Here is a 24,337-nt window from a genome sequence, read left to right on the forward strand (position 1 = left end):
AGATCTACACATTTACCAACTTTTCATGTTGTTTCGGGCGTACTGCGTGGTTTTGGTGCAACAGGTATGCAGGCTGTTTACAGGATTCACAATCGGGCTCCAAATGGTTGTATCAATGACATGTTTACCAGCCAAATCTGCCTTTTCTGGCTTCTACGTCTTAAACTATTGTTTCACTTGCAGGAAAGTTTTTCTACATTTTTACCATCACGGCCCTCTCTGCACTGCTGCACCACTCCAACAGAGCTTTCCTTATATAGAGAAAAGGGGGTGTGGTAGTATGCTAATTACCAATAGCGGGCACGAGCCTGTCAATTTAGAATGATTCTGATTCACTAACCTACGCATGATGGTAAGAACAAAATTGGCCGGTGTGCACATGTCATGAATCTGACAGTAATTTTGCGTTCGCACTTATTTTGAGGGCAAAGTAAGAACATTTCTACACACATGTTAGTGAATGAGGCCCAATATTCCCAAGGTCAAGAAATAACTTCAATTCTCAGGTGTCAAAGAAATGATCGTCTCTCTTGCTGAGTGAACGTCTTTGTTCTGGTCACTGACACTGAAGAACAGAACTTTCACAAGTAAGTAAAACAAAAAATCCAGTGTTTGTCTTGTGTTTGTGTTCATCAAAGAAAAACAGCTGACAGGGCTGGTCACAAGCTTTACTTTTTAACTTTCTGAGAAGCTGGTGTAATTGCAAGACGGAAAAATGTCTAAGAGGACGTACAAGGACAGAGAAGGGAGACTGAAAGGAGAGACAGTGAGACATCACTCCTCCTCTCTCGTTTTCTAGAGTTTTCCGGGAAAACCTTGGCTGTGATTTCCAGACACACGCTGGGGTCACCGGAGGAGGCTGAGGCTGTGGACTGGTTCTAATTACAAACTGCACTGTAAGGCATTTTACCCTCAGTGTGTGTGTGTGTGTGTGTGTGTGTGTGTATGTGAGAGAGAGAGAGAGGATGTAGAACAAGGTGTTGTGGCTTATTGTTATGGTGCGAAGGCTTTGCGAGGCATCACAACCACCTGCTTTCCATCAGAGGCATCTGCTCCGACACTGACGACACACACACACACACACACACACACACTCTCCATTATTCCTCATGCTGGTTCCCTTTACACACGTATGCTTCTCATATCACTCCCACTATATCTTACACACACACAGTCGCTATAATAGAGACATTACAATCCTCACTGACTGTCAAAGTGATGCAAGGCACAGTGTGAGACAGGAAAACATATTGAAGCCATGACTAGCCTTCCTACTGCTTTACAAGTGACTGTAAAAACACTCTCTCACATGGCGTCCATGTCCCATTGTATTATTAAAACTGACATTCATGTGACTAGAAAGCACTGAGGTGTGTTTTAATTTGACATGGAGGATGTCTGATACATTGCTCTCCATTCTAGCGCTGGGGGTATCAAACCTTCATATGTTTTATTTGGTATTGATTGAAATGTGTCCATGGCACAAGTATTAAAAGTTGCTACAAATGGTTGCTTAGATTTGTACTCTTCAGACAGTTTCTTACTGAAATAATAACTTAATGAATTTTAGATGATCTCATAGGTACTTGGATGGCTGCTTGTGTCATGGGATTGTTATTGGGTTATTGGGTTATTATTATCATGTCCTGTGTGAAAGTACTCATGACAAAAACAAGTGGAAGAGGTTAATGATGAATTTTCAGAAACTGGAGTTTCAAAACACTACATGTCCGCTATGTAACAATCTTTTCGGTTTTGGTTTGTGAGGAAAAAGTAGAAAAAAAATGCAGCCACAAACGTGGGAACTGTGAAAAAGAGAGCGTTGCTATCAGACTGGTTCTCAGTATCAGCAGATGCTCTGAGTTTACATATCAGAATTTATGTTTTGAGATTAAGTCGAATTGATGAATCCACTGTTTAGACATTTAACATTTGAGAATTTTGGCTTCTTTTGTTAAATGAAAAAAAAAAGTATTTTGTGTCAATATAAAACTCTGGTATTCAGCGTCATTATCAAACCAATAACAATACCCAGTCCTAGTTCATTCCCTTCTGTCTGACAAGACTTCAATTTATCACCCAACCCAGTGGTTGTCACGCAAGTCTCTCTTTAAAACTTGCAAAATAGAGGGTTTGAAAGAATAATTATGACTCATGGTTTACTTTCTAGCTTTCTAGAGTTTTCAATTGCATCTTTACAGTCTTCATCCTCATTGTGAAGACTGTGAGATGCCCTGAAAACAGCAAGTAACACACAACAACTATTACGTCCAAGGTCAATACTGACCAATACGGACCCAAAAAGTCCAAGAAGTTTTTTTATCAGATTTTACCAGTACCATGAGGATATGTTGTGAAAAAGACTCTAATAAAGAGCCATATGACCTGCAAGTGACTCACCAGCGTTGTCAGTGTTGCCATGACAACAAGTAAACTTTGCATCACCTGAGAATTGTCAGAATTTTGGCACTACAGCAGCTCAGATCAGCTACAATTTGCAAGAAACAGACAAGACGCAGAGCTGGAAACAAAGTGACGCTGAGCTGACTGCTATTTGGAAACATCAGGCGACTCTGTTCAGTCAGATGTCCAAATACTGACCCTGAACGTGAAAGTAAAAATAACCTGTTGGCTGTACAACCTCAGCTTTCACAGGATGTGGTGCTGTAAGGTCGAAGGTCATAGGGTCTTACCAGCCAGGGGTGAGGGATCTCAGGGAGGGGCATTTGAGGCGGAGCCGGCAGACCGCTGTGGATCTCTGACTTGAATGAAGGTTCTGGGGAGGAGGAAAGAGAGAGAAAGTTGAAACATGAAACATGAACTAGGAGTAACTTTGCAATATTAAATATTTCAAATTTCAGTAACTGGACAAAAGTGAGAAAAGGTCAACTTTACTATTACTGTTCCTGCTCACAGCCTCTTATCATTTATCCATTTGGGCCCTTTAACATTAAAAATATTATTGCTCTCTTCACCATCAGGATGATTTCTATCAATCTAAGAAATGTACTTTTGCTCATATAAGCTGCTGCTCAAACAAAAGCCGGGTCACAATCTCTTTCTATGGAAGTCAGTGGCTGCCAAAACTAGCATGAAGCAATTTCATCAAAATGGAAGTTCATTTTCCATCTGAGTGTGCATGAAGTATTGCTTTCACAAACTTACAATACTGTTTTAATTTTAATATTCAGAAACACAAATGACCATGAAGATAAAATAAAAAAATGTAATTTTGCACACTGGCAGACAATGTGCAACCTAAACTAGGAAGTTAAATTACAAACTGGACATTTGCATTTGAATCCAGTCATGATTTTAATTCATTTCAAATGGAATGACTTTTGAATTTGATCCAATTATTTCATTTTAATATTGGCAGCTCTGAACTTCCACATTTCAAACAAATGAAGGCTGATTCCAAACACAGGTTGTGGAAAAAAAGGAAGACAAAGAAAAATAGCTGGTGCTGCTCTTACTGGTGGTTTGCTGTGGTTTTATTCTATTATCAACATGAATTAAAAGGAATAGTATCATTTGAAATTGCCCAACATTACTATTAAGTGTAAATGTTTTATAGTTCAGGGTTTCAAACATAGCATACCACATGTATGACCTTTTATTAGAAAGCTACCACTCACAATCAAGTTAAATGAAATCAAATATGTCCCCATGTTGGAGAGATTTCTTGGCCATGGCTGGGCTCACATCAATTGTGGATCTATATATATGTATATGTAGGATCGTCAAGCAGGGACAAAGTAGCGTGTGCATTAGATGGTAGCATGGTCTACACATTAGCTAAACTCCTTTAGATTGCAAGATGTCAGAATAATTGATTAAAGTCCTTTACAATGAAAACATAACAGTGCAAAGCAAAAAACACATAGGACACATGCAAAATACAAAGCTACACACAATAGCACATCACATACACCCACAATGTCAACTAGAAATTAATAATGTAAGCTTGTCAAATTAAAAGCAAGATTATTAGAGATTATATGAGAAGACAATCAGATGAAATTTAGATTCAGTGGTTACAGAGCTGAGTAGCTTTTAGCAGATATTAGCATGAGCACATGCTGACAAACAGCAGGACAAGAGGAACAGCCTGTTGACTTTGTGTGATTCTCTGGGTTGTTTCTCTCACCTCTGATCATTTATCTTAGTACCACTAACTTCATCAATAAAACTGATTCAGGCTTTTTGGCTGCATGATTGACATCACACAGTAATAGAATGCTACATTATGATGGATTAAAGATTAACATTAACATTCCATGAGGAATTCTAGAATACATACACACAATATAAGTTTCCCACAACCAGAACCAGTCATTTGGACTCAACACTGGAGCTGAGAAAGTTTCCTCCTCAGTGGAGAAAAATCATCAACTACTTCAAATATCTTCATTCAGTTTGTTACCTTGAGAATTGAAGAATTTCAACAACAGCATCTTAGAAATGGCAAAAAGAGAACTCAAAACCAAAAAGGTAAGACATTTATATGTCAGTAAGAACTTGATCAGGAGCAGTTTCCGTATCTAACCTAACCTGAGATCAAATACAGGCTCAGAGCAGCTGCTCTGGGAGCAGATGACTAGAAAAATAACCTATAAAAATGAATTCATTCAGTGTAGAAAAAAAAACACACTGATATGTGCAGACTGTGGGACGCTTTTATGAACACTAATCAGCAAATTTCCATAACTAATTTTATATTGATTTATTTATTTAAGGATATTGTTTGAGGATTTTATTTTTTTCCTGTTGGATAAATAAGGATCTATTGCATTTAGACTAAAAAGCACAAATGAGAACAAAACAGAACTACAGAGTTCAAATGTATTAATTATCATATATTAATTGTTTGCACAAAAGAAGCTACAGCATCTTTACCAGCAGCTGCAGCCCACATGAGAACACATCAGCTTTATTTATTTTCATTCTATGACTGTCAGTATATGTGCTGTGATGTATTTATATTTATCTTATGTGATTGGTCATTACTAAAGCCCACATCCAGGAGGAGTCTGCACCATATTTCAGGAAAATATGACCCTTCATCTTCTTTAATTTATTCATATTTTTTCTGAAGCTTCAACAAATACAATTGTCTCTCATTGAATCAAGACATAGAAATAGATTTGATTTTAGTTTTTCAGGTTTTCAAATATTTGTATCTGAGATTTCTTCCATCACCCCAAAACAACAGATGGAAAAAGAATTGAACCAGGTCAAAAGTCATGGCTGAATGGTGTATGGTCCATGTGTGAAACTGTGGCCAGCTTGTTACAGGGATAGTCAGTAGTTTTGTCTGTAATCTGAATTTCTGGATATTAAATGTTCCTCTGCAATTTTCTGTAGTGGTCCCAGTAATATTTGCTGGTAAAATGTACTGAAGTAGTATATCACATGACATGGTTAAGCTACATTTGAGTCAAAAAAAAAAGAATGCAGGGTGTAAATGCAGTTGCAAGAACAATACTTTCCACTCTTATATTGGAATGTTTCATTTGAAAGATAATTAATACTATTCTAATTATCTGTTAACTCCCCCTGCTGTGTCATCTGTTTCACTCTGTGGATGTCTCTTGTTTTTCACTCTGCATTGAGTGTTTTGTCAGAGTGATGCTTATTCAGGGTGCTTTAACTGTGCATGTGCATTTTTTCTGCCTCCCTCCAAGTCGATGATCATGGAGGCTGCGGTTTTGACAGCATTTTAGGTGCAAATTCAAGAAGTTTATCTCCGCCCGGTTACTGTAGTTACAGTCAAATCAAGCGCTACACTAAACTGATATAACAGCTACATGAGTCGCATGTTTTTCCTGCAAGACTCGTGTTTTAATGCTGTTGTTCATCACTTGTGATGTGAAAACGTTACAGAAATAAAAAGCTTGCATCCAGTGTATTAGTTCAGTTATAAAATCCAAATGCGCTGTGGAGCGTCTCTCCTGCCGGTTGCTGACAGCGCTGTCAGCCAGAGAGTCAATCACACTGGACAGTAGAGGAGGAGACGCAGAGACACTGCTACATGTCTGTTTACACAGGAGTTTAGCCGAATAATATTAACATTTACAAAGGAGATGGACCGCCTCAGAGTAAAACAACAGAGACTGGCTTTGGCAAACAAAAGCCTGTAAAGGAAGAATTCTGCTGCTAAGCATACCATCATCAAAAATGTGAAAGCTGAGCACAAGAAGATTCTTGAAACTCTTAAAGAGAAGGAAGATCAGATCTCTGAGATGAGCAGGCTGAAGGAGGAGCTGGCAAAGTCAGAACTTCTGGTCACAGAGCTCAGAAAAACTCTGGATGCTCAGACAGATGCCCTCCTAAAGGAGAGGGAGGAAGCTGAGCAGAGTGAAGACAAGTGGGAAACTAAACATGAGGCTCTGGAGAAAAGCTACCAGCAGGAGTTGGAGTTTCAATGTGGAGCTCATGGACATGAAGCAGAGTTTCAAGAAAGAGCTCTCTCTGAGAGAGGAGAGCTTTAAACGTGAGCTCTCTGAGAGGGAAGAGACTTTCAAAATGAAGCTTTCCAAGATGGAGGAGACTTTGAAACTGGAGCTCAGTGAAAGGAAAGAAAGAGGAGTTGTTTAGAATGGAATTCTTCATGATGGAAGTGAGTTTCAGAAAACAGCTCTTTTTCCAACAGGAGCATTTTAAACAGAGAGAATCCAAAAAGAAGCTCTCTCACTCTCTCTCTCTGTGAGGGAACACTTCAAGATGACAAAGTGCTTCAAAGAAGAACTCAATTTAAAGGAGCAGACCATCAGAGAGTTGGTCCAGCGTGAAAGAGTGTGGGCCCAGAAAGAAGAGGTGGTGACAGAGGAGATAAAGCACCTGATTATTCAAAGCATCCAGCTGCAGGGGCTTGAAACTGAAATCTGCGATGGCATGATGCTGCTGATGGTCTGGATCAATATGGACAGCAATAGCTTTTCCTCTCTGACATCCCCACCACACCATAACCCCATCCTTCCTTCTCTGTGCAGAATGATGTGTGTGCAGAGTTTGAAGGATGTTTTCACATTCATCAGCTGAAAGTAGAAAGTTTCTCCGTGCTCATTGAAAATCCAATTTGAAGGGGGGGATTAAGGAGCATGATTTATGACATCACAAATAATTTGGAAGCCAATCATGGTTCAATATTCAACTTACAGAAGTGTGATGTCGAAACTTTAAACCTCCAGCGCACAAACACTGAGTTTAGACTCTTTTAGTGAAGTAGGAGACATCTTGTGTCTAGCAGTTAAACCTTTGAAATTAAATATTTTAATAAGATAATTGAACTTTTTTGTGGAACAACCACATCAGACATATATTATTATTCAAAGTAAAGTACTTTATATACATCTTAAAACATGTCTAGAGGAGATCTTTTTGAAAAAACAAGAATATACTAACGGTAAAACGGTAAAGCTACCGCTGATATGAAGTCATCACTTGCATGTGGCTTAACAATAAATGTTTTAAGTGTGAAGGCAGCTTGATAAAGGATGTTTAATGAGGAAAAATTAGACAAACCTTAGAAGGATGCTGGTGTATGAACACCTCCACTTACAGTTCAGAATTGATGACAAGTCATTCCAGTAATATCTACAATAACAATCCAATCCAAACTACTTCACCCTCTCTGCATATGAAAGTTCAAAAAGTACCAAAAACATCAGCGCACACAGGTTATAATTAACTCACCTTTATCTGAGAGGACTCTGTGGAGGATGTTGGACAGGTGCATCTTCTTCTCTCGGACCCCGGCGCTCAGATATTCCCTGTCCAGCAGGTCCAGGAACAGACGAAGCTCACACACCAGCTCCTCCATCGCTGCAGAACAAGTGATACAATCAGGGATTTTTAGACACAGCACATGTTGAGTACATCTGTTACATGACATGCACACAATACTAATAGCAACCCATAACACAGTCAGACAGCTTGTTAAATAACCAACCAACCAACCAACACTTTATCCAGATGATCTAAACCGCTTTATTTGGATGTAAAACCAGAAGCAGAAGAGCAACAAAGTCATTGTTTTGCAAGTTACAAGCAAGACTCAAGTCTTGGCTATGAAGTCAAAGTCATAGTCAAGTTAAGTCAAAGTTCTAATATGTTTTTGAGGCCTAAGCAAGTCAGAAATTTACAGAAATAATCAATGCTTTTCAAATCTCTGCAGTAAACTCGATCAGTACACTGTTATCATTACCAGTGGAAATGATGGGCAAAGCTACAAAACTTTTGTAAAGTTGTAATAAATGGTACTGTATGTTTTAGCTAAGGATTTCTGCACTGTAATCCAACATTAAACAGACACTGAACAAAAGCAAAACACAGTTATATAAGAGATAAGTGGGCAGCCAGGTAGTGAGATGGAAAACAGACCTGGCAACCCACCTGACAGGACGTCTCAGAGCAGATTTATAGCCATTGGTGGAAAATTCACCATGGCCTCCACACTAGGGGTAGGAGATACGGCCCTTAAATCATATCATGATATTTCAGGGTATTTCTGAGATAATGATATTCTTGACATACAATTGCAACAAAATAAGTGTCATAGTTTTATATGTCAGCTTAAACGTAACAGTTTGCCTTCAAATATTCAGTAAAAACCACACAAAAATGATCTCTCATTTCTTAAGTTTGTACACTACTGAAGTCGCTCCCCTTTTTGGAACTAACTCCTCCACCATCATTACGTCAACAATTCAGAACAATTAACATGAACAATGCAATGGCACACCCCTACTCCACACATAGCAAGGAGCTGAGGTATGTGTGTCTGCAGTATTCATAAACTCATATCTGAGAGCTTGTTGTGATAAGGATGGTATCTCATTGAGGTTAGAAGCGTGACTCGGAGCTGCCATGCTCTGCACAGGCACTAAGATAACAAGCCCCCTCTGTCAAACTGAGGTTCCCGGCCTGTATTTGGTGCAACTCAAGCTTTTTGTAAACATCTGATTGTATCGAAGGCGATGACATCGTCCTGGAAAGCAGCTGCAGATTGAAGGGGGGAAGTGGGGTTAATGATAATATGTTTATTTTAGTTTATCTGCCCAGAAAAAGGTGAGTCAAGCTCTAGGTTCTTTTCAGGTCATACTGACATGACACACATTTTACTGTTGGAGTTGAGGGAGTTTGGGCGGGGGGAAAAGTTAGAGGTCAGGGACAGAAAGTGGTTCAATGCTTAAGGACACTTCTGCAGGCTGGATGGTTGCTCTGACAGAAGGCCAATCTTATGCTGTAATTGAAATGATGCCTCAGTTTTTTTGAGTCATAGCTCTGAACCATAATTTTGATTTATCCTTCTAGACAGTCTCAATGATTCTGCCATATTTGCATTAGTGGGAAGATCTGTTGTAATGAATTTATCCAAGCCAAGTTCTGAACAAATCTTGGACTGAATAAAGGCCACATTCTGTCATGTGGAACTTGTTGTGTCTGATATGGCAAAACAGCTAAAATGATTACTCCATTCATTGATTAGTCACTGGATTCGACTGATAATTTATCTACAACTATTACTTTTTTAAGCAAAAATGGCAAATAGTCCCTTGTTCCAGCTTCTCAACTGTGAGGATTTACTGCATCTATTTGTCTTATGTGATAGCAAATGAAATATCTTCTGTTTTTGGACTGTTGGTCTTGGGCTTTGGGAAAACGTAATGGACATTTTTTCCATTTAGACCAAAAGACTGATCAATAAATTAAGAAAACAATCAGCATATTGATCGATAATGAAAGTAATTGTCAGTTGAAGTCCAGACACAGCTTACCAGCAACACTTTGCTGCAGTGCAGATTTATACCACTTTTTGTGTGTTTTGCCATTTTTGTGAATTTATTAGACAGTGTAAATTGCAGAGACAGGAAACATAGGTAGTGCACTGCCAGAATCGGATATTGCGATTATGTGTCATGTATCTTAACCAGTATGCTATCACGGTGCACCAATACTACAAATTTTTACATCCGCTTGAACTTTACGATAAAATACATAACAAAACTACCAGAAAAAACACCACCTGACCACACAGACATTCAAAATGGGAGGCTTAAATAGCGCTTCACTACACCTGACAGGCTACAAAAGGACCAAAGTGAATTTAATACAGCTCCACATAAGCAAGAATTCCATCATATTTGCACCCCGCATCTGCAAGTCCTGGCTACGGTACCTTGACTGCGTGGTGCGTTCAGTGTGTACTATGGGCGTAAAATGATGCATGTCGAATGATGCCATGCTGTGAGATGAGGGCAGTGTGCTGCGACTTTGAATTGTCAGAGAAATCTTACTTCTTAGTCGAAAAAAGATTCTCAGTTTATAAATTATGAGACATAGTTGATGGTTCATTCATTGCAGACGGCAAAGTCCCACAGAATATGAAGCGCTCACCACCTGCCGAGCCAGCCGTGATGTGTTTAAGTTCTTTACATAATTATATGAATCAGCTCAGTCAACATTTGGCCTAGAAGGACAAGAGGTGTACTGATCTGACCTGAGTGCTAAACATCCCAGCGCTCCAAAACTAACCACCCGCTCCACATGATCAGGTTAAGGATTAGAATGTACCAACAAGTCTTTTTCAGCAGGGACTAGATGTTCTTGCTACTTTATGCCAAGTATCTGTGATGACGCAGCATACCTCTTACATCTCCTTCAAAACACTTCCCAATTCCAAATCTGATCATAAATCACACAGTCTATCACACAGGTATCTAACCAGCAACAGGTGAGGCTGCTGCAAGCTGGCGAATGACAGAAGAAAACACGATGAATTCTCCAAGAGATATTTATATAGGTTTCAATGCAAGCAAGCATAATTCATTTTCATAGCTGCAGGAGAGATCTGACTATTGGACAGCAGCTCAGAGGCTGAATACACAGCCGCTTTCACACATTCCTCACATAATCTGATTATTCTACAGGGGAGAGAGAGAGGGAGGGAGCGGCGAGAAAAAGAGAGAGGTAAACCAGCCAGGAGAGAGAGAAAGGTGGTGCAGAGCTCAACAGAACAGAATTGAGACAAAGAGAGTGAAAGATGCAGAGATGACAAATAGAGATTTAAAAGAAGCAAATATGGAGGAAAAAGCTGATATGATGTGGAGAAACATCATCTCAATAAATCAACAAAACGTCAAAGTCAGACATATAAACTTTTGAGTGTGTAACATGTACAAGGTGTTATTTGGATCTCAATGAGTGTGGACACGTCACATACTTTTGTGTACTTTGCTCTGAGGCTGAAGGGAGATCTTACTGCTACAGTATTCAGTCATATTTCTTCCAACTTTGCAGCGATAGTTTGCAGAAGACCTTTTCCTGTCTCAAACAGGTTGAAAACAAACCTGACGATCTAAACCACTGTATTTGCAGGTCAAACTGAAAGTGAGCACACCTGAAAGGTTGCTAATAATACCTCCTTGCATAGGGAAACTGATCCAGGAAGTCAGTTTATAAAGTTTGGGTAATAAATGTATCCACCATTACCATAAATCTACCTTTGTTTTCTCTTCTCTAAAGAAGTTTGGCTAACCCGGGTTTAACATGTGTTTCTTGCCCCATCTGACTGGGTGATTTTGATAAAATCCTCATCATTTTCATCATATATGTAACTTTATATTGCCATGTCAACATTCTGCATATTGTGATATAGCAAACTGAGACACAGCTCGTTGATAAAGTAATTTCATTGGTGGCTAATGCAGCAAAAATGGAATATCTGTCAAATAAAAGCACATCTTACCGCATGCTTACAATAGCTGAACACATCCAGAGATATTCAAGTGAAGTCACCCAACTCTAGTTACTACTAATACCTTTAGGAATGATTGTAAAAATGACAAAATAACACCCAAGTTGTTATAAACCAGACTTATCCTTCAAAGGGTCGTTAAGTAAACCTACATTTTTCAGACAGGATCGCCTGTAATAGCAGCAACACTAAGAGAACTCACAGGCTTTGGATGCATCTTTAAATTTCCCTTCATGGTCAAATGGAAAGCATCATCAATCACGTCAACCAAGCTGTCAGTCTGTATTTAAAGTAGGATGATTCCTTAAAGTGGAGGAGCACCAGCATCCCCACTGTAAAGCTGAACACCCTGGTTTCACTTTCACCATGCCTTGCCTGTTTTAATACTACACTGAGAACAGCCAGGCACTCTTTACTGCTCCATTTACTGTTTCATAGAACTTTCTGCAACCTGCGCAATACTTTACCTCCACTGGGGTGGTCAAAAAGCTAACCCTCTGTGTGTGTGTGTGTGTATATGTCATTAAATTCTAAAGCGAGCTCTCCAGATCACCAAAGACGGCGAGGGAAAATGAAGTGGCACGAAGCGAGATGGACCACCCTCAAACAAGGCCCGAGGGTGAGCAGAAAAATACCTCATCGTGCAAACAAACCGCCCACGCCCTTTCTTCAAAAACTCACTACTTTCTTTCTTTCTTTCTTTCTTTCTCCGTCTGTCATTCAATTCCCTCTTTCACTTCCATTTTCTCCATTCCTTCCCTCTCTCCTTGACAATTCTTAACTCCCAACTTGCTCTTTCTTGTTGTCTCTCGATCCATCTTTCCACCTCAGTTCATTTCCCAGCATAAATCAGCTATTCCTTGCATGCATTTGTGCATGTACTGCATAGTTTGGATATTGCATAGCCATTTTTTCATAGCAGGATAATTTGCTACTAAACACATGTGCCGTGTCAACACTCGGCTTGCATAACAAATGATAGGAGCGCTTTCCCAAAAAAGCAATTAATCCCTCCACTCCCACACACACAGAAACAAAAACCCACTAAAAACACCTAGACACGTCAGAAAGATGTTTTCACTGCGAGGTATTCACACTTCCCGGAGCTCAGAACAAAGGGGGTTTTCCTGGGTGAGGTGTGTGTGTGTGTGTGTGTGTGTTTGTGTGTGTGTGTGTGAGGCAACGGGGTCATGTTTGGGTCTCACAGAGAACTTGAGACCCTGCGGCTCCGTTGCAAACTTGTTGTTGTCGGCGCAAAAATGCTTAGCCAGGTTAGAGGGAGGAGGGATTTCTGCCCTCTTCCCAGAATACAGCTGTTGTGATTGACAGCACACTGACAGACGCTATCCTACTCTGTGTGTGTGTGTGTGTGTGTTTCAGGTGTCTGTTTCTTGTTACTAACATTATCTTTAACACTTCAGGGATGTGTTTAGTCTAAGCATTTGACAAGCTTTCAGGTCAGGATCTGCCTCCACACACACTCAAGACTTTACGTCATAACTTGAGCATCAAATATCAGTAGTTCTGCAGTCACAAACACACCATAAAAGTAAATCCAGTTTCTCTCACTGAGTTAAGATAGTGGTTTTTCCCTTGAGAAAATGTGTCTCACTCATTCTAATTACAAACCATCATCATCATGAAGCCATGCCGCTCTGGTAAATCATCATGGGCGCTTAGTCAGTTTACTTGGAAAGGCAAGGATTTATAAACATCATAAAGGTCTCTGAGTCTTGGCCAGGACTACAAGCTCATGATGCCAAAAAAATGAACAATGGTCAGATCCCATCTAACTATAACGGAAGGAATCTCTGTCTGTATGTCTGTCTGAATGTATGTATGTATGTATGTGTGTCCTTCGTGTATCTCGACAACACTTCATCTTAACGACTTCACACTTGGCAGGTATAGTGCTGAGGACCCAAGGGAGTGCAGCGTTGGTGCCATTTAGACACGCGGCACATTCAGTATTTATAAATTTCTAATAAACAAGCAATCAGCGAGCCGCTCCACTCTGCAACAGGGGGCGGGGCTTCTGGGCTCTGCGACTGCATGTCATGATCAGAGCTGTACAACCCTGCCATGAGAGAGACGAGGGGACAACATCTCTCTTCGTTTGATAACATCAAAAGTTAGGCTTTGTTGCGGGTTTCCTGACTCATTTTAAAAAAGCATGACGCTAGCAACAGAGAGACAGCGGTGGAAAACTTTCTTTGAGTGAGAGAAAGCCTGTGAATGATAGCAATACAACGTTCTTTTCTCATTGTTTCACCTTTTAGTATCAGCTCAGCTTGAGAAAAGTTTTTTTATTCACATGGCGTGCTCTAAAAAGAGAAAAGTTGACAGCAAAAACGCAGCTGTTTATCAAGAACGGACATAATCTTAGGCTACTTCCCACAGGCAGTTCAAAACCAGTATGTCTCATATAAGCAAAAATCCTTTGAGCAAATATACCCACTCAAACGATCCAAACTGTAGCCACAGAAAATAAACGATCTAAGAGCCCAGTATGATCAATCCACTTTATTTTTAGATGCACATTTCTTAAATGCAGCCCTCATTATACTTGAAATGAGAAAAGATTCACTATTACAGTGCCTAACATCTGTGTACATTAGAATGTTAGTTTCTTTCATGTTGTTGGTGTATATACTCATTCACACCTCAATACTATCAACAGTATTCATTTTTCTATGCATTGAAGCAACAACACTGGAGGCCAAGTAATCGGCCTGTTATATAGTGACACAAGAGGGATTGAGGTAAATCACACCATTTAACATCTGTAACATTTTCATGTAATTCAACCATAGACTACATTGCAGAATTGGCGTTGTTGACTTCAGATGACTTCAGATCTGCTGTCATTGTGCCGTTTCAGTGCGGCAGTTGCATTTCACAAAGTCAGCAAGCAGCCTCACTTTCACTCATGATCTATGGTATCAAATCCAAAAGTTGTTACTTCGCAGATGGTTTGGTGTTGTGATTATCAGTTGATCACTATTTCCCTCCATTTGGCGTTAACAAAGGGCAGCAGGGCATGCAATAGTTTAGAGTGAATTTTGCCAGTGCTCCCTGCAAGAGTATAAAGCATGTCGTCTTGCACGTACACACAGAATTTTTGTGAACAACAGTTCAAATTTCAAATTAATGTGACCACCCAACAAGCAAAGTGTTCGACTAAGATTAAACTAAGATTAAAAACCTTAAAACCCCCCAAAATCAAGTTAATCTGGCTGAGACGCCAAACACATTAAAATCATCTCAGACTCCTGGAGCTCTCCTCAGTAGTTTTCATACAAACAAGCTTGGCTACCGGACTACTTGACTTCAGATGGCTATTTTTGGATTCTAATTAGAGAGCCCCATTTGTTACAGTAAAGCTACAAAACATCTCTAAATCCACATCTAAAGAAGGATCAGCAGATGGCATGTTGTCCCTGGTGCACGCCATGGCAGCTCAAACTGAAAGCTTTCTGCTGTTTCTAGCTATGCATTCTGGGTACTTCTATTGGCAAAATAGGATGAGGATGGACCAACACTTTTTTTTTCCATTTGTAAGATGTAGCACCTGGTGTGCTTCATGGCTGCAGGTGACAGATCCCTCCCCCAGGCTTGCTGACGTAGCCAACAGATGCATGAGAAGGCCAAACCATTTAATGAGCCAACCGCCAAATCATCTTCAGTGTGTACTCTCTGTGGTTTTGGGAAACTTAACTTGTGGGCTGAGTGTTACAGTAAGACAGTGGTTGCTGTTAATTGGGGTTGGTTTATGGTCTGGCATCGTCATGGTTACTGCCCCCAATGAGCCACTGAAACACAGCAGGGCATCACTGGAAAGCTTAATTTGGGCAACAGATAAGCACTTTCACACTCACACACACACACACACACACACACACAGATTTATCGTTGAAAGCATCTTAAGTTTCCAGTATTAAACAAATATTAGCATATAGTAGCATTTGCAAATTATGGTATTTCACACCAAAGCTAATGAATATCAGCTGAAAAACACCCAAAGAGGCTCTACTTCCTAACTATTTAGCCTGAGAAATCAAGTCTATACTCCCCAAATATCCAATCTAGAGCTCAAACAATTAGTTGATTAAGTGATCAACAAAAAATGAATCAGCAACCTTTTGGATAATCTATGTTTAAGTTGTTTAATCAAGCAACCTCTATTTTATATAAGCTAATATGAATGACAAGTTCTTAAAGTCTTCCAAAAGAATGGAAATTTGAGCATCTGGAATTCACTGACAACTGCACACATTTAATCATCTGATGAAGACTGTGTGATATGATCGAGAGCTCCACAACAGCTACTAAATGTACCTTGCGGTGAGACTGTTGTATCCACTGAATATTGTTGGGTTTTGGCCTGTTGGTTGGACAAAACAAGACAATGAAGACATTGTCTTAGGTTCTCAGAACCTGGGAGTTTTTGACATTTCATCGACTAACAAACTGATCAAATCAATACCATTCTGATTTTTAAGACTATTCACATTTAAACATTCTTTGGCTTCGCTGTAAGTAATTGTTTTGTGATAATATTTCTCAAATCACCGAAGGTCAGCTTAAGTAACTTGAAATGGAAAAGGGTCTTTATTGATGAATGGATTAAGATTATTAAAAAACATAATTTTGAGGTGATGGAACCAACTTATTCACATTTTATTCTTAATAACACTTCAAACGTTCACTTAAAATTCACTGGATAGCTCAATGAAAATATCCTTCATGGCTGAAAGTTTTTCATAATGGAAGCTGCACCTTGTTTGCTTTTTAATAATGACACAAAAGCATCTCAATCGCTTTTTGCATCATTTCAAAGGTTTCTTCATTTTAAAAAATCGCATTATTCCCCTTGTATATAAATTCTATTCCTGCAATGGCAAAAACGTCTTATGTGCTGGTACCTTCTGGTCTGAACTGCTGGTGAAAAGCTGTGAAAGTCATGCAATATTACGAGTCATAAATGTTTCATAAAAGGTTTGCAAAGCCTCGACTTGGATCAACACCAAGAGAGAGGGAAAGTTATGAACAGATCAGAGGACGGGCGACGCTGCATTAGTTTATGATGAAAGACAAGCTGTCTCGCTCTCTCCCCATTTCTCAGGTCTGTAATTATGAGGTTTGCGTGTTTTCTTCGTTCCATTGAACATGCCAAGTGAACATCACAGAGCGGGGATGATTGCTATCGAACAGTACAGGTGGTTTACCGTACGAGCAGATGTTTCCCCGACCACAAATACACATCTGCAAAACCCTGATCTGAAGGAAGGGGGTAGAGGAAAAGATTAGAGATGGAGGGATAGGGCAGTGCTGATGGAGGTTTACAGAAGACAGTGTTTGGGGAGAGTGATGATGCTCCCTTAGGTATCTCTTTTAAAAAGATAATTAGAGGGTGCTCAGCTTTAAACCACAGGCCAAGTAGAAGGACAGAGGGGGTTAAGAGATGGAATGGAAGTATATAGAGGCTCCAGCTTTGAGATTCTATCCTCTGGTGGGAATATAGGACATGTGGTTTCCTTGATTAAAACTGGCAATTGTGGCTGCCTGGGTGTGAGAAATGAATGTCATATTGCACAGAACTTTTTGATGAGTGAGGTTATAGAATGTGTAAACTTACAAAGCCTTCATGGAATCATTCATTTAGCCACAGATGACACACAAACACAACCAAGAATTGAGCAGGACACCCGAGATATCACAGACTGCGAAAGCACTGATCTGTTATGCAAGACAGGTTACAGGCCGATACTGACCTTACAGAGCAGATTTGGTATTGACTGATCCAGGCCAAATACAGTTTGTTCATCAGTGTCAGATGGTAGGTGGCTGGCCATGGATTCACTTTTTAGCACCACAAAAATCCCTGACTTCATATTACCTTGCATAAATTTTTTCCCAATCAGAGCATGTGGTATTCAGATTTTTAATTTGGGTAAAAGAAAGCCCTCTTATTGGATCAGTAATTGGTTTCTGCAGGTACCCTGAGGTGAGATATCAGAATTGGGAGTTATAAAGTCAGATTGGTGCATCCCTGATATGAATCTGTTCAACTACACTGACACTATACTTTCTTTTTCCTTTCCTTTTTTTCTTCCATTCATAAAGCACATCTAGTCAATTACCGATTAGACAATGAACAGAAAAAAATTTTGACTTGTCGCTTTTTTGGCGTTGATATTGTTGTAAATTGAATACATTTGAGTTTTAGACTGTTGGACAAATAAAAAATTAGAAGACATAGGGCTAGGACTCTTGGATGCATTTTTTTCAAATTGACAATGAAAATAATGGTTAGATGAAGCCATGAATTACTCTTTCAAAAACTGCTGCATAAATTAAGTTTACTTACAAGTCCAAACTTGGCACCAGATTTAGCAGTGCAACATCAGTTTTTGTTGCCATTTATATACAAACATGGAATGATTTCATCGTGAAACCATCAAACTGAGTTTATAAGATGGGAACAAATGTATCATGCATGATAACTTTTTCCAATGGAAAGTAAACCCTACTCAGAAAATTTAGTAAAGGTTGCTAGATGATGTCATGGGCTAATTTGCATTAATGTTACCGTGTACCGTGACATGCATATGAAAATGTGTCAGTACAGTCAATACATAATGCCAAGGAAGCTCTCTTCAAAAGAAAACTAATATTTGCCCAAAAAGTCACAAAAGGGGGCCTTAAAAGTTGCCAAATCTTGGAAAGTTACTTAATCGCCAGCACTGAGATCATTATGAGGGATAGCAACAACCAACACCAACAAAAATCAGATAAATTGTCTATTCAAATAAAAATAAATAAAAGCAATACATATAACCCTGGTCTATGAAAGGTATACACCCATGGCAAAGCCCAAGAACAGTAGGGATGTGACAATCTTCCCTCTGACAGAATATAACTGACTGAACACTCTTCTGGTCTCATGCCAGTACCATCTTAGTTTTAAATGCTCAAAGAGTCCTAAATGTGACTGACAGCTCCAAGCCTTTTCATCTATCAACCCCATTATATCCTGCCTACAGTACCAGACCACTGCGCATCCCCCGGCACCAGACACACCCATATGGGCATCTGTGTGAGCGTAAGCATGTGGCTAAATGACAGTGGCTAGACAGGCAGATCTAAACATCACTCATGTAAACACATGGAATACATATGCAAACATTATGTGCTCACAAGAGCATCCATTTGTCCAAACTTATTCCTCAGCCCTTCCTTTGTTGTTGTTGTTGTCTCTACAAGAATACCTCCCTTAAGCTGTGTGAACCCCCCACACACTCCATATCAGCCCCACTGCATTGGCTACACTACAACCCCCCTCCATCATGGCACGCCACCAATGTAGCTTTGGTCTTGTAATCCTTAAAGCTTTGTCCAAGACAGACAGACAAGCTAACAAGCTAACAGGCTCATCCTATTACAACAATAAGCCTATTAAAGACGCCTGGTGAGGCTCATCAGGAATGATCCCCTCTTAATGGACCCAAATTACCAGGGTAACCATCAATGCCAAGACTAAATAGGACTGTTTCAACTGTTAGTTTTAGATTTTGAGGCAGGAGTCCAAAGGTAAATGCTTGGTTGATGATGTTAAATCAGTAGGCCGGTTGCCAGTAGTGTTTAAGCCATATGAAACTGTGCTATTTGGCATGCATCAGGATCTTCTGAATTGTGCTCGAGTTTGGCCCAAGATCCCCATCCTTCTCGTGTTTTTCCAGATGGATACTGACACAGGGGAAGACCGGGATGGCTATGATTAGTCAGCCCGAAATTAAAGTCTCTGTTCCCGCATGCCAGCTTACTGACAGACCGGCTTTGGAGGGAAGGAGGGAGAGATTACAAACTCATTTCTCCTCATCTCTCCTCTCCACTTCTGGGATACGTCTTCCCCCCACCACCAAAAAGGAGGGGCTCCTGCATCTGACACATGAAAGCTTTTAAACTTCAATCATCATTGGGTGCACGGGCCTTCTGAAAGGGGCGGGGAGCAAAAGCGACCCCCAACTCTAAAGCAGAACCAAATGGGCCAAGTGGGCCAGAACGGTGACACCATGTACCCATTCTGCCCACATCACACACACCCCAATTAATTGCTCATAGACTCAGGGTTTCCGTGAGGAAAGCTGCAATAATAAATGGCAATAAACACTTTAACACTTGTGCATTTTTGCCCCCAAAACATTGCACCCCGTAAGTGGGAGAGTTCTTGAACAAGGACTTGCTGAAAGGGACCCTTGACTCTGCCAAAGTAGCTTGCTGTGGTTCCTCCAAATCAACCCTCAGTGCGATTCAACAAGGAGAGAAATGCAAACCAGGGTCTAATAGACCACTACACATTGCCCCTCTTAGGGCATGGTTACACCAGTATTTGTTCAGCAAAATTTTGGATCTCAATCACTTCAATGGAATCACAGATATGATATGGATTTGCTCAGGAGGTGAGTGGACCTTTCTTGTAGAAATCAACTTTGTTAAACTTTTTGACATGTAAATTTGTACTGTTGACCAACTGCAAACAATCTTAACAGTGCTTCAGGGCCCACATGCACTAAAAATGTATCACATACACTCACCAGCCACTTCATTAGGTACACCTGTGCAATCTAATGCATCCAATGAAACAACTCTGCCATAAATTCTACAATTACAAAACTTATAAATTTTCAGTTTTTGTTGACATTGTGAGAAAAGTGATAATTCTACTTTATATTTATTATTGAGGTTGTAGTGGGTGATGGTGTACTGGAGTGCATTATATTGAAAAGTGTTCCTAATATTTTGCTCTCCTCATGTATCTTAATTGAGCAGACAAAATATACATTAGATCGCACAGGTGTACCTAATGAAGTAGCTGGTGAGTGTATATATCAAATAAGTCAGTATTATGCACCTCTGTTCAAGTATGATGGATAGGCTACACTTTGATTATATATTTATTGTATATGTGATACTTTGTCTACATGAAGGCTTTAATCTGAACTGACATTTTAACTGGATCAGAACAATTGTTAGCATTATTATTGTCAGCTTTGGTTAAAATGTGTCCGATAAATGCTTCTGGTTGTTTTTAGCCTGCAAGGCATGAATTCATGGGCATTCAGTTGCTATTTTTGGGCATGGAAATGATAAAATGATATGTTGTGATTACTGCTTCAAACTCTAAAACACTGGCATCAGCAGTAACAGGCAGTGAGTAGAAGGCCTCTTAAAACTGTAACTTCAAGCCTTGATCACTACAAGGAGAGCTACCACCAATATACAATAAAAACTGAGTTAAGCACTAAGTAATGGCTTTTCCCCGAAAAACCCCTCTCCTGCCTCCTATAACTGTATCTCTTAGAAAATATGTTGGCCAAAAGCATCGGGAAACTGGGTAAACTAGCTGTGTTTACCATCCACTACATACCATCATATTGGTTGTCTTAAACTCACATTGGTTAAACCTTCATCCAAATCCCAAACCAAAACATGATCTGCTACACTCTCATGCGCCACCGAGTTGTGATTACAACCCCTTCTACACAATGGATGTCTGTCAGAACCTCACCAAATGCCGGGCAGAGAAGCGCCGCCGGGCTACCTGATACCCTGCAGCTGCCAGCAGAGGTCCTGTTATTGTAGGACTCCATTCACTGCTACAAGCAGGAGAAATTAGAGATATGGAGCATTTGTGTTGTCATTCCAGGATCATGTTAGGAAACCTCTGGCTGCTGTGCAGAGTTACCCCAATGTTGACCTGGACTGTGTAATATCTGACTAGGCACTGTGGCAGCTTTAGTTGAGCTGAGAAATCTGATAGAAAATAAGCAAAGTGGGTGAAAAGTAATACTTTAAATTACTTCTGTTAATAGAGCTTTTGTTGATAGGTGAATGAACTATAACCTCATTACAAAAATTAAAAAAAAAAACTGTTCCATATGTAATATACATAGCTTTGACACTATTTATCAGTTTACCTTGTGTCATTAAAATTTAAGTCTAAACAGTATTAATGTTGTAAGTGCAGTGTCAGAGTTTGTATAAATTCAAATCTAGGCCGTATGCAGACATGGACAAAACCTCATGTTTATCCCCTGCAGGTTAAATGAAGCTGTACTGAAAAGAGTGTAGCTTCAGCTCAGAAGCTAGCTAGAGGAAGTCTTTCTTAGTAATACTGACAATAATGTTTAAGAACCATCCTCATCTGTTTTTTTTTCTGAAGCCTGCAAAATAATATGTGTTGTTGATGTATCTGGATCTGTTGTCTAGCAACAATGAGGTAATGAAAACCAGACTAGTTTTTTAAGTCACATTGCTAGAAAACAAAGGATTCATTTACATTCTCACAACAGTGAGCAATGTCACAAGAACTGAATGATCAAATAACAGCTAAAAAAGCTAATGTTAACATCCTCTATGTGCTCTTTTAAAGTGAGTTGCTGCATAATAGGGTTAACAGCAAGATTGTGACAACTTGAAAAACATAAAGAGAGAGAAAAAAATAATTTTCACATAGGGAGGGTCAATGAAGATAGAGGGGAATTCTGCTCTATTGTGTCAAAAGATGCTGCTGTTTCTGTCATTTTGTCGCAGAGAAAGTCTCATTCCAAGCTATTTAATAAAACATCTACTCTTCAATGTGGCCTACATATAATTCATTAAGCAGGAGGTCTATTCATTCCAGTCAAGTTTACGTAGCTCTCCTGTTAATCCTGTGATCATTCCACTCAATTCCACTGTGGCAGATCACAGCAACGAGCAGCCTGAGCTACACCTAAAAAGGTCAAGGTCTCAACTCCTGAAGACAAAAGTCGCAAAAGTTCTTGCTTCACATTTATGGAGGCACGCATTTTTGCAGTAAGTAAACCCACATTAAATTGCCAGATGATTGAATGGAGTTTGGCATGAAGTTCATACTACATAGACATTTGACAATTGACCACAACCCTAATGACACCGTCAGCAGCCAACTGTCTCTCCAGTCTCTCCTCCTTGTCTCCTTCCCCTCTCTCCCCCTCCCACTCTGGGAGAAACTGGTTTACCTTTTTTAAACATGGCTCTAAACATTTTTTCAACTGAAATTAAACACAGACTCTTCACGTTTCCGAACAAAAAAATGACAAAGTGCTATTCTATGAACCTATTGTGGATAAAACATCATCTGGGAGTCACATGGATGAGCACATCAGCGGTTCTCAAAGTGGGGTCCGGGGAGCCCCAGGGGTCCTTGAAGGGGCTCCAGGGGGTCCCCAGCAAAATGGGGAATCATTTATTTTCACTATAATTCCATCCATATGTAACACAATGACAGAATGTATGACTGTTATGGTCATGGGTTTCATACACTTTCTGTAATAAAACAGCTAAAAGCAAAAATCTTATCAGATGGAACCCTGAGACAATTTCTTATCAAATGGGGGTCTGTCTAACTTCTGTCAGTTTATGGGTCTTTGATGTAAAAAAAGTTTGAGAACCACTGATCTAAACAACCTACTTGGATAGTTTTCAAGGCGTGCGGACTTGTGCGCGTGCCTACGTGCATGCCTGAGCGCGTGCTCTGAGCGGTGCACTGCTGAGATATAATACTGCAAATCAGAGCAGATTGTCAAAAATATCAATAATAAGTTGTTGAAATGTTATAATGAAGTTTCGTATGAAAATCAACTCCTTGCGCAAAAATTCCTTTTGAATGAGACTATTAGCTCAGAGGTTACAGAACATGAAAAAACATACCTTTAAATGCCAGTAGAATATTCAAACTACAATATATTCTGCGGAATACCATTAAAACAACTAACCAAAACCATTACAGAGTGATGGCCGAGTAAACGACATGTGAATGTCAGGTAGTCTGCAAACAGTTACTGCAAACTCTAAACGCTGGCAGCGCATGAAAGACCCAACTTCCGTGTGTTTATTATGGACATTAGAGAGATGCTATGTAAAATAAAGCGTAATAAAGTGATTGTAAACTCCTTTAATCTTCTAGGGCAATATGAAGAACGGTGCAGTGATTTTTGGTGGTCAGAAAAACGGCCCCAGGTTGAGGCACTCACCCCTGCTGGAAGTGAACAGTACAGGGTCGCTCCTCATCGTGAAGTCAGACTCATCTAATCCGCCCGACGACGCGCACAGCGTGCCCAGCGGCTCCCCGGCAGCAGGAAATAAAATCCCCACACAAACAGACTTTGTGCCGTTTCTGCCTCCCTTTTCAACCTCCGCTTATTCCTTTTCTACCGAGCCGGCCACTGAAACGTCTCTCTTTGCCTTTCAAATTTTTTTCTCCGGATCTTTCTCCTCCTCCTCCTCCTTCCTTTCCCTACTTTCCTCCTCCCTTCTGCTTCTCCTAACGTCTCTCGATCCCACTCGCTCTCTGTCCCGCAAACTGCCTACATGGATATTTATGCTGCGTTTAAAGGCCGTCGGAAAATAACTTCTGCAAGGGATTATGAATTTACCAAAAGGGAAGTGTTTTTCCTTAGTCACTTTCTGTTTTTATGTTTTATTACTCCATCAAGCTGTATCCATCAATACTAGTTATTGACAATACTAATACCCTTTTAAAATGTGACT

At 39.9% G+C, this 24,337-nt stretch overlaps 1 protein-coding gene and 1 long non-coding RNA gene across 4 annotated transcripts in view; one reads left to right on the forward strand and one right to left on the reverse strand.

Moving 5' to 3' along the window:
* Positions 1 to 24,121, reverse strand: part of LOC122973523 (actin filament-associated protein 1-like) — a 90,294-nt gene extending 66,173 nt beyond the window's left edge. Inside the window, exons 1-3 of one of the 3 annotated variants that reach the window (XM_044341095.1) lie at positions 23,821 to 24,119; positions 7,699 to 7,827; positions 2,694 to 2,776 (exon numbers count right to left, since the gene is read on the reverse strand). In XM_044341095.1, the coding sequence (XP_044197030.1) occupies positions 2,694 to 2,776; positions 7,699 to 7,827; positions 23,821 to 23,857 (249 nt within the window). In that variant the 5' untranslated portion in view covers positions 23,858 to 24,119. Of the gene's footprint in view, positions 1 to 2,693; positions 2,777 to 7,698; positions 7,828 to 23,820 lie in introns of all 3 variants that reach the window. The other 2 variants (XM_044341097.1, XM_044341096.1) reach the window with 2 other exon arrangements.
* LOC122973524 lies at positions 12,124 to 19,939 on the forward strand. Its single transcript, XR_006400061.1, has 2 exons — positions 12,124 to 12,380; positions 19,504 to 19,939. It is a non-coding gene; the product is annotated as an uncharacterized LOC122973524 (long non-coding RNA).
* Positions 24,122 to 24,337: the final 216 nt, after the last annotated feature.

The sequence above is a fragment of the Thunnus albacares genome, chromosome 22 (assembly GCF_914725855.1).
Source record: "Thunnus albacares chromosome 22, fThuAlb1.1, whole genome shotgun sequence".
Lineage (NCBI taxonomy): Eukaryota > Metazoa > Chordata > Actinopteri > Scombriformes > Scombridae > Thunnus > Thunnus albacares.